Here is a 12157-nt window from a genome sequence, read left to right on the forward strand (position 1 = left end):
ATAAAAAAAGAGTTACAAAGGACCCAAATAATTAAAAGCACCTTGGACAACAGAGCCAACAACCACAATGTAACCTCATAATAACACAATGTTTTTTATGCATACCGAACTTCATAAACAAACAATTCAAACACGACACAAAAAAGTGGTAGATATATGAAGCAAATCGGTTAATAGATCTGCTCATTAATTTGAACTTCTTCCCGTGACGGTCACGTTTCTCTTAAGGACACTATAACCACCAGTCTTCTCTGACAGTGTGAGCTGTAATTAATAATCACCTTTATTGGAGGGCAGTTGAATCTCATGTGAATTATTTTTAAACCCTCGTTATAAAGTTTAGGAGGTGAGGGCAGGAGTGTTAGCGATGCTGTCAGTCGGTTCCTTTTTGATAAATAAGGTTTCCACCTGACCATTTTCCATACACGCAATGTATTGGTTCCAATCTTGGTGTAAGAATGCATTATGAAAATCTCTTGCTTAGTATTATTAGGCAAGTGATAGTACAGGTGACTTAAAAGTTGCAGCCCCCGACTTGATAAATTCATGTACACTACTTTCCAATGACCCAGTGGATTAATTTCAGTTTTAAAGTAAAGGTGTTTCCTGACAGGACTCTCCCAGGGCTATTGGGTGTGTGGTATGTCACGCGTAATTTTGAAGTTATATTAATTCTGGTGTATCGTGATAAAAGCGTCCCTGCTTGATGGTTTTCTGCACTTGATGGAATCATTCTTGGTGAGAGAGTATGGTGACAGTTTCTCCCCTGGGATTGCAACAGTGGTTGACTTACAGCTTTACCTTTAGTTTGCTCAAATCGACAATAATCGTAGGTTATAATTAATATAAAGTTCAATAAACGTACTAATCACTAAGTGTTGTGCGGTTACTTCTCGACTCCTGGAATGTGTTCATCATTTTGAAAGAAATCATCGTAATATGCTCATTTATATTTACATGTTCATTGTAGAGATGTTATACACTTATTTATGTTACAGGAAATTTGTTGCAGTTGTGTAGAGCAGAGACGTGACATAACTAACCTTCCAAGATTAGACTTACACGCACGGACTATTCAGTGTGTGTAGCCTTCCTCTTAGGGTGGAATAATGTTTCTTAAGTGAAAGGCAACGATGCATCCTGTGTTCCTGAGAGACTTAAGTAGAGCTAGAATAGTGTGGCACGGACATGAAGGTAAATATTGGTAAATTCAAATTAGGTTCCATAAAGACTCTAAGACAGAGCGACATGGTTTCATATGAAGGAGATACTGACTAAGAATACTTTTAAGCATCAACGACTGCAGTGTCTCCCTAGATCAGTACTGGGAGCCTGGCGCGAAATTATGGCTACGAAATCCCACATAGAATAGAGTTTGCTGCTGCTCCTTGTGTAATGGCGGTAAATCGTCCGGTTTATATTGCAAAATTCTAAGAAAAACAATATTTACAGCATGATAAAGTTATCTATTTATGTTTAAATTAAATAATTCCTAACAATCCGATGAATTGTCCTCATTTCGTTCACCAATTACTAAAAATCAACAATTGTCTACAAGACATGAACATTTTTTTTTTAACACTTCACGGTAGAAATTTGTTATAGGATTAGATAAATGATGATTGATGGATCGATTTCGCATGATTGATTTTCAGATATTTCACAGCTATTCATTTCGGTACAAATTTTCCAAATCACCCCCCACACACACAGAAGAAAGAAGGGATTCAAGTCTAGAAAATATATAATTTTAGATAATTAAGTGTTGACTGCTTCAGGATAATCGTAAATAAAAGTGCAATGCTTATTATTTTATTTTCCAATTCTAATATAATGTATCTTCCAAAAGACTAAAATGATAAATGCCAATCAAACTCTTTTTCAATCTTTTTAATTTAGTGTAGATTCTACTCTATAGTTCATAATTTTGTGTTAATTCTGTGAAGGCAGTTGCGTGTGTGTGTGTGTGTGTGTGTGGAAGTTATTACTTATAAATGTCTGTGTATGTCTATGTTTTACGTTTACGAGATGCGGGTGCGGACTTGTGAGAGATGAGTAGAGTGGGAGGCAGAGGCGGCACTCTATTTGTTGACGACAAACCACACCTCGTTGCGTCTGTTCTTCATCTTCATTGGCGGGTCGTATACCGCCCTGCCAGGAAGGAGGAGGAAGAGGAGATTACCTTCTGCTGTACTCACATAAATATATCCATACAATAAACATGAATTCACTCTATATATCGACTAATCACCACAAGACAGGTACACGCGAACGTACCCATAAAACTGCGAGAAGTCTATCCCCTCCTCATCACCAGCCAACTTGAGGTCAGCCTGCAGTGCCAGTTTGTGTTGTTCAAACTCTGCCATTCCCAACATGTACCCGTCGAACATCCTGCCGAAGACATCTTGTTAACTGTTACGAAGCAAAGTTAGCTGTCACGGGGTATGGTTAATTGTCATGGGCTAATGTTAGCTATAGGAAGCAAGATTACAGGGTAGCTGCCAAGGGGTTAGTTATCACGAGGCAAGGTTAACTGTCAGGGGATTAATTTTATCTTTCAAAGGGCACCCTCAGCTGTCATGAAGTAACTCTGATTATCATGGAGAAACGTTAACTGTCATGAGATGGTGTTTGCTGCCATGAGAGTATTTGGTGTCATAAGGAAGCATTTCTAGTCATGAAGGAGTGTTAGCTGTCATGAGATTAACTGTCACGAGGACTACTTTCTGTTACAATGTTAGCGTCTAGGTTAGGTTATCAGGGACAGTAATACCAGTCAGTGGTAATCTTAACTATCAAAAGAAAGTTAGTGTTAGGTTAGGTTAGGTTCTCTGGAAAGACTATGAATATCTGTCGGTGGAATGAACTATACACTAATAATCGTTTTAATTAACCAAAACAGAAAAATACACGTGGGACATTTGAGCTAATCTTTCACAAAATATCCCCACCGGTGAGACTTGATGTTCGCACCTGGCAGCCAGTGTATGCATCGGGCGGTTTTCAATGTAAACGTCGTCTTGTGTGGGTTCAGGCGGGTCCTCTTGGTAGTCAGCAGGCAGATAGAAACACAATTGACAGCGCATCATAGTCTCTTCGTAGGTTTCGTGGAAGAAGGACACAGGAGACGTCATGTTCATTTCCAGATCTATTGACAGACAAGACGGTGTGTCAAGCTCTGGTCAGGTCAGGTCAGTTAAATATCTCAACAGCAATCAAGAACACCTTTAATGTAATCCATTTTAAAGACTAGGGTTGCAAAGTTTTAATAGGACCCTTATCAAATGCATCTGCTCGCTATTACAGCCTAAGTACATTATTTAGGTTATATATCCATCGTATTTCACTTGATGGCAGATCTCTTCAAGCTCAAAATATATGCTACATGGATTCATTACCTTCATTTTTTCCCTAAAGAAATGTTCATCGTGGGGAATGTGTTCAAAATTCCTCACTTATTAATGTGTCTACGGCAGTGCGTGATCAAAGGCTTCAACTTACATTGTATATACTGAAAATGTCCCTAAACGTAAGAGAAAAATAATTACCTCCTCCCTCCCTCCCTCCCTACCTCCCCTTGTGAGTTATTAAATTTCAACATTCTCTTCAGTAGCATCACTGTACATTCCTGGCACACATAACATTGTTCAGGTATTACGTGGTGTACTTCTCTCTGTTACCACCACATTCACTGTCACACCATCACAATTACTGTTACCATCACATTCACCGTTACCACCAATCACCGTTACCACCAATCACCGTTACCATCACAATCACTGTAACCATAACAATCACTGTTACTAGCAACCACTGTTACCATCATTATCACAAATAAACCATCAATCACTGTTACCATCGCAATCATTGTTACTAGCAACCACTGTTACCATCATTATCACTAATAACCCATCAATCACTGTTACCATCACAATCACTGTTACTAGCAACCACTGTTACCATCATTATCACTAATAAACCATCAATCACTGTTACCATCACAATCACTGTTACTAGCAACCACTGTTACCATCATTATCACTAATAAACCATCAATCACTGTTACCATCACAATCACTGTTACTAGCAACCACTGTTACCATCATTATCACTAATAAACCATCAATCACTGTTACCATCACAATCACTGTTATTAGCAACCACTGTTACCATCATTATCACTAATAAACCATCAATCACTGTTACCATCACAATCATTGTTACTAGCAACCACTGTTACCATCATTATCACAAATAAACCATCAATCACTGTTACCATCACAATCACTGTTACTAGCAACCACTGTTACCATCATTATCACTAATAAACCATCAATCACTGTTACCATCACAATCACTATTATCACCACACCCACTTTGGTCACGACTCCCCACATGAGCGAGACACCTCACATCACTGTCTGAAGCTGGCGACTTACTCTGGGAATTCTCGTCGGTGATGTACTGGAAGAGAGACCAAAACATCTTCATCATGTCCTTGGGTCGTGGCTGCTTCTTGATGATGTGGGTACACACCCAATTGGCTGGCGCGTATTCCCTCAGCTGGTATGTCTGACAACACCAAGAGGATGATCATTATACCAATCCGTCGCTTGGACATTACGTAACCTCTTATTGAATAGTTGTCGCGATCATTCAGTCAGTCAAAGTGCTAGCATCATGTCTGAAGGTTGGCGATCATAGTCTTCCGCTTGAAACGATTTCAGGCTGTACCAATTCTCCTAGATTTTCCGATCTCCAGGAAACAACTTTTCATTTCATTCATTCACCCCAATGGCCGCTTTTCCCTACACTCAAATTTTCTTATTAATATTTCTACTGTTATCCCTTTGTCCCTAATTAAATGGCCACAGGAGACCTCCCTACCACTCTGATCACCTCTCTGCTGGACACTCCGAGTCTGTAAATGCCAGTTCCGACTGAGGTGGGAGCGAGATGCAAAGGAATTTCTTAAAATACTCTAAAATTCCTTCAAATATTACATAGTTTTTACATTTTATATGAATTAGTGATTTTCCTTAAGCATTTTCTGTAAATTTTTCCGTCTCATTAAACCACATATTTACTCCCTCACAATCTTAGAATTTTCTCTATAACACAAACTCTCACGTAACAAACAAGCCATTCCTTTATTCACTCTTCGTAAGATCATCCAAATTAAAATGCCTGAAAAAACACCATTTTTGTCTTGCTAGATAAGGCAAATCTTATATCATCCAACCCGTCGAACAAATTTCATCCACCTTTCACTCAATGACGTATATATGTCAGGCTGTGCCACGTCACTCCTCAGAGCCGCCATCTGAGTTGTTCTGCTTTCACGGTCAAACAGGTGAAAGTTTCAACACAGGACAATTTTTTTCTTCATTTATTAAGTATCTGACATTTCGATTATCGTTGCGTCAACTCAGAGGCCACTTTTTATTTGCATGGCACAATTCGCTTTAAGGTCTTTTAAACTTTGACAGCAACATCTGCAGATAACATCACCGTAATTGCAGGAACATCATATAATATCTTCGATATTCATATGATTCCTGTAATACAAGAGTCTATTTTATCTATTCCTTCTGTCACTTCCAGACAGTCACTATCCCTTTGTTATAACTTTCTCACAGTCACTTCCCCACTGTTACTCCCCTACAAGCTGTCACATTTATACAGTTACCATCCGTCAATTGCCACGTTCCCACAGTCACTCACCCTTACTGTCACTACACCACGGGGAGAGACAAGAGCCACAGATTATAGCAGCAGGAATTAGGAGAGGACTCACCTCAGCGTCCTTGATGACAGTATAAGGAGCGGTCTCGTGGAACTTGTCTTGTAAGCCAGTGAGGAAATCACTCTGGAAAATCCATAACACGCCTTCATTAACGTGGCTTAAGTACTTAATTTCGCCTGCATCTATTTATAAGTCACCCTGATTACAAACACTCTCTCTCTCTCTCTCTCTCTCTCTCTCTCTCTCTCTCACAAAGAAAAAATGAATGTTACTCATGACGGAGGAAAACTGACTTTATGTTGGTATGGTGGAAGGAAAAGTGGGAAACACTAGAGCGCACGCACACACACACACACACACACACACACACACACACACACACACACACACACACACACACACACACACACACACACACACACACACACACAGCACACACACGTATAGCCCGTGGAAGAAGAGATTAGAGACTTTCCCAAACTTCCTGGGTGGATGAGTTTAATTTAGACAAACAGTGGTAAGAGAAGAGTGTAATAATCCAGTACGTGTCACTGCGTCTCAGCAATGTATACTTAGATAACATATTTTGTTTCTTCTGTTACATAAAGATAAAATATTATTTAATTACCTTTCTTATCGCTAGCGTCGTTCTATTCTACCTAACGTTAGATTTAATGACAAGACAAAACAAAGCAGTGGTATGAAATAGTATCATTAATGCTCCTTCATTCAAGGATTAGTTGTACTTTAATGTATTGGTACTGTTACTATAAATGCTCTCTGTAATTGTATTCATTATCCATCGCCAGCACTGTACTATTATTATTATTATTATTATTATTATTATTATTACTGATAATAATAATAATAATAATAATAATAATAATAATAATAATAATAATAATAATAATAATAATAATAATACTCTGACAACCACGTATACAATAAGCTAGATGGTACACCTCACCTTTGCAGCAGCGAGATAGATGGAGCCGGCCAGTACCAGCACGAAGGTAGAGCGACACATCTGTACACAGCCAGATAAAGGTTGATAACACCCCTATTATTAAGTCAGGTAAATAAAGTGCACATAGCCATTACCACTACTCATTACAGACAGTCATCATTATCATCACTCATTACACACAGACTCACACAGTCATCATCACCACCACCACTCACTACACACACACACACACACTCTCACACAGTCATCACTACCACCACTCACTACACACACTCACACAGTCATCACCACCACCACTCACTACACGCACTCACACAGTCATCACTACCACCACTCACTACACACACTCACACAGTCATAACCACCACTCACTACACACACTCACACAGTCATCACTACACTGCCTCACACAGTCATCACCACCACCACCCTCACTACACGCACTCACACAGTCATCACCACCACCACCACTCACTACACGCACTCACACAGTCATCACCACCACCACCACTCACTACACACTCACACAGTCATCACCACCACCACCACTCCTACACACAGTCATCACCACACTCACACAACAGTCACCACCACTCACTACACACACACACTCTCTCAGTCACCACTACCACCACTCACTACACACACTCACACAGTCATCACTACCACCCTCACTACGCGCACTCACACAGTCATCACCACCACCACCACTCACTACACACTCTCACACAGTCATCACTACCACCACTCACTACACACACTCACACAGTCATCACCACCACTCACTACACACACTCACACAGTCATCACTACCACCACTCACTACACACACTCACACAGTCACCACTACCACCACTCACTACACACAAACATCATAGCACTCACTACACACACATCATCATCGTCTCCCAATCATTACAGTTCCTGCAGGTATTCAGTGTATCGAATCATCCCACCTCTTTCATTTCCGTCAAACTTTACATTTCGTCACTGATAGAGATTACCTCATTGTCGAGCTGGAAACATAACATGGAAATTTTCGACCACCTAGATATGTAGCCTATACTGGAGCTGGCACCTATGCACGCACGAGTATATGTAAATGAGAGACGCTGACTAAAAAACTCTCTAATAAAGAATTAATATACAATAAAATTAAACCTATTATTTTACTCTATGATTACAAAATGAATTTAAGATCTTAGAACTTGTAGGACACGAGTGGTTATATATAGTTTGGCGGCTGAATGGACACAACGCTTCCTCCCGTGGCTGTTAGTCAACCTAGCTGTGGGAAGGTATATTGTACACCTAACTTTACAGCGAGGAAGTGAAGTTGGTCTAGTCTAGGCAGTACTACATTGAATCAGTTTTTTATAATATTTGAACATGTTTTAAATCAAGGCAATTCTGAAGTAAACACAAACGCAAAACTGAAAACATATTACCATATATACAGGTATACTGCATATAGCCTTATAAACTGTATATATAACAAAATAACCAAAAGACAAACATTAGTCTACACGTTTCTATGCTTTTGGTGTCATGTACTGTACCTACTTTAAGGGCTGAGAAGTACTAGACATAGTCAGATATATGTCCTGAAAATAGTCCTAATGAAATGAAAGACTTCCACGTAAAGCTGATTTCCATCCTCACTTCCCAGTCTTAAGAACATTCAGTTGTGTACATGGTAACGCATTTCTTTCTCGAAGGAAAATCTATTGACAAATAACACTTTTACTGATGTACTTCTTCCTTATAACCTTTTAATTTTTTTCTGAATGTATTATATTAGTACAATTTATCATTTACCGAATACATGTAACTCAACGCTATACAAATATACAGCGAACAATATATTAATACATTTGGGCAAAATATTTTGATTATAAACAACACATAAAAAATAATGATACACAATACCTTCGATGTTTCAGGGAAAACTGGCAGGCAACACCCGTCAGCTCCCCTTATATATCCCGGGACGTCACACTTCCTCCCCTATTATAAATGGTCCGTGTCTTGCTTACCCCTTATTGTGACATTGTGACGTGACCTTGCATCCCCCAGTTCATGCGTGATGTAATTAGTTATTCAGATTCATTACGACTTTATACAGGTATATATGTATAAGAACAGCATATAAGCAACTCATCAGTCACAATATGGTAAGACAAAGCTTGCCAGATGGTTATATATATATATATATATATGTACACACAGCCAAGATAAAAAGAAATGAAGGATGAACGAAAAGATGTTATCACTTAAATAATGTCAAGAGAGAACCTACACTGTATCTATATTAATTCTACACTACAGCTTGCACCAATGTTAACCAGTTTTTTTTATTTATCTTAAAAAACTAGCACAGATCCTGTTTGACTAATACGAGTGACTCTCTATAAGGATCATAATTGTTTACCACAAAACTGGAACGAAGAACCAGATTCAATGTTAATTTTTTTTAGTGTGGTGAACAGCATATAACCTTTGGATAAACACGTGTATCTCACAGTGGCTTTTTATGTAATTTATTACTGCAATGCAGTTCTATAGCAGCCGATAACTTTCAAATGGTCTTGAAATATATTATCAAACCACGATAAGCTCTTAGTTGACCATGAGGATCGGGACCAGCAATGTGTGGTGCGTGCTTGTTTCCTCTGTGTGTGTGTGTGTGTGTGTGTGTATCCGGTGTGGCGAGGCGCTACAGTACTACCACCACCGCCTCAGCTATTACTACCATTGTAAACCTGACAATCAGCTCTGTTGTGTCAACCCTATACTTTACTGTCCTCTTCGTCCGTGTCTTTATCTATCTTGTATTTATCTTTTTGTCCACTAATCACCGGTAAGCAGCGTCGCTCTACTATGAATAAGAGTCACGTGTTTTAAGGTCTGGAATCACAAGATCTATGCGAGATCATTTTCTTCCCTCTATAGTGTTAAGAAAATTACTCTTGTTAAGGTAAAGTCTTGGTATAATAGTTTCGCCATATCAGTCCTTTAGTTAAATACATTCTTACATATTTAGTTACGAGGAAAACTTATCGTATGAACCTTTAAGAATTTCTCACCAGGATCATCAACTATTCAAACGACATCTTTAACCAGATCAGCTCTCACTGCATTATTCCGGGAAGTGTAACGATTAATACTTGGTTTGGTGTAATGTGAATAGATCGATGGTGTTAATCAGATATCAGATTGTAAGAACAGGTTAGAATAATAATCTTTCAGTTCATTAAGGTCAATTTAGTGTTTTAGTTGAGACAAGACACTGAAACTAACTATTGTAAAAACTTAAGGAGAGAAGCGTTTGCATAAATTATTTTCTGATTATATTTCTTGACAATAATGCAATTTCCATATTTCATTCTGTAATTTCCAAATCGCTTCTTACTGTAACGCCAATCGAGTCAGTAAATTCTGAATAAATATCTGACATGTAGTGATATATATACCAGCGTTTTCTAACAACTTGATGTGTCCGATGGAATTTTGCGAACGTCGATTCCCAAAGGATAAAGTGAGGGGGAGATGTGGGTGAGGGAGGGTGGTGGCTGCTGATGGTGGCTGAAAATAATCAAGTTTGATTGACATCGGCTTAAAACATAGTACAATACGTGGTAACACTTGAGCGATGTCATGTTCTCTGGAACGAGCATGCAACGAACATATTCAGACACATACATTAAACCTGATGAAAGTTACAGATTAAACCAGTCAATACGTACTGAATTATTACAAGTATGAATGTGACCCAAATGGAGCAGTTATAGTTCAGGTGATTATCACACACACACACACACACAAAAATCTTCCTTGTCATGTTGTCATAATAACAATGAATCATTTTGAAAAGTGAAGAATTATTAAGCTGATATAACATACTCTGAGAGCAGGTGAGATGAAGGTAACTTAAAATAATTGCCTCTAAAACATTTAATGTCTTCTAATACAATTTCTTGGAAGTTACTCAAACATTCCATATCATTATATATACATAATAGAAACTATATAAGTAAATGGGGATGAGCAAAGTGTTTCCTACAGCAGAGTGAAATATTTACCACAGTGATTAATATTATGGTTTAAAATTAGTATTCTCAGCTAGTCATTAAACAATATGTTCCAGCCTTGATAAAATAAGATGGTCGTGTTCTTCCTAGCAGTAACGATCTATTGTGTAACTACGAATAACTTGTATGTAAAAGAAATATAACTGAGAAGGACTCGCTTAGAACAAAAGTCAAGGCGACACTGATCAGAAAACAGACTCTCTACAGTGGGATGTGTCCTTCTGAGGGTGTAGACTCTACACCCTCAGAAGGACACATCCCTTGGTATATAGGTCCAAGCGCATTGTGAGTTTGTTAGATACCAAGTGTAACCAACTTTTTTTTTTTTTTTTTACGGGGATTAGCCCACCCGGGCACAGGTCACTGACCCACACCAGGGTCCGGGGGGCGAAAATGTAATAATAATAATAATTCATAGTAAATAAAATTTATTATAAAAATAAAAATAAAATATTAATGGTAATAATAATAACAACAACACTGTGATAATAATAAATACAAAGAAATGCATGAATGAAAAAATCAGTGAGAAACGCTATATGTATGTTGTTTTGTCACGTAATAGAAACAATTGAGACCCTACAATTGTGTGTAAATGAGGCAGAAAGTCAGATCAGCAACCTGGGACTTGGTCACAATTTTCGTGATGCCATATGGCAGCAGGGTCTACCATTAGACAACACATTATGCTGCCAATATCTTCCCAGGCGGTAGTACCTCCCTGTTCGGTAGCTGCCTACTATCTACATTATTCCTGCATACGTACACACACTTACATAAGCACAATACTTCCAACAAACACAAATGAGACAAAGGTATACGTATATCCTGTGTGGCCTGGTGCGTCATGGGATTATATTGTTTAACATTCACATATACAGGCTCCACACTAGGTCAGTTTGTCGAGTGTTTCCAACGCTCTGTAATTCAGCGTGGTGAGGGAGGATGTTGTGATATTTTTAATACTCAAATGTGAAATGAATTGCGGCTGTATAATAAGACTTGAGGCATTTACAATGTAAGTTATCACAGTACAGTATAAGAGGAACAGTACAGTATAGCAACAACATTACAGGATAACAGCAACGCCATATGAAAGGAGTTAGTATAAAAAGAAAAAAGAAAGTCGCCCAACTTTAACATAATAGAAAAAAAACAGACCAACTCGTGTTGATACGGTAGTAAAAAAAAATGTTACACGATTTCGCATTAATAATCAATATTACAAAAAAGACAAATTGGTAGTGACACACACACACACACACGTTTATTATTATTATTATTATTATTATTATTATTATTATTATTATTACAAGAGCAAAACAAAATTATTGGAAGAGTGAAGAAATT

The 12157-nt window shown here is 38.2% G+C and overlaps 1 protein-coding gene across 1 annotated transcript; it reads right to left on the minus strand.

Annotated features, from left to right (window-relative positions):
* Positions 1–1798: 1798 nt before the first annotated feature.
* Positions 1799–8707, minus strand: LOC121874839 (heme-binding protein 2-like). The gene is made up of 7 exons (XM_042379123.1): positions 8646–8707; positions 6717–6776; positions 5801–5872; positions 4443–4575; positions 2977–3151; positions 2278–2394; positions 1799–2151 (listed from the first exon to the last, which is right to left on the minus strand). Exons 2-7 carry the CDS (start codon positions 6774–6776, stop codon positions 2082–2084), a joined length of 627 nt encoding a protein of 208 aa, XP_042235057.1. The 5' UTR covers positions 8646–8707; the 3' UTR covers positions 1799–2081.
* Between the last annotated feature and the right edge of the window lie 3450 nt (positions 8708–12157).

The sequence above is a fragment of the Homarus americanus genome, unplaced genomic scaffold, assembly GCF_018991925.1.
Source record: "Homarus americanus isolate GMGI-L3 unplaced genomic scaffold, GMGI_Hamer_2.0 scaffold56009, whole genome shotgun sequence".
Lineage (NCBI taxonomy): Eukaryota > Metazoa > Arthropoda > Malacostraca > Decapoda > Nephropidae > Homarus > Homarus americanus.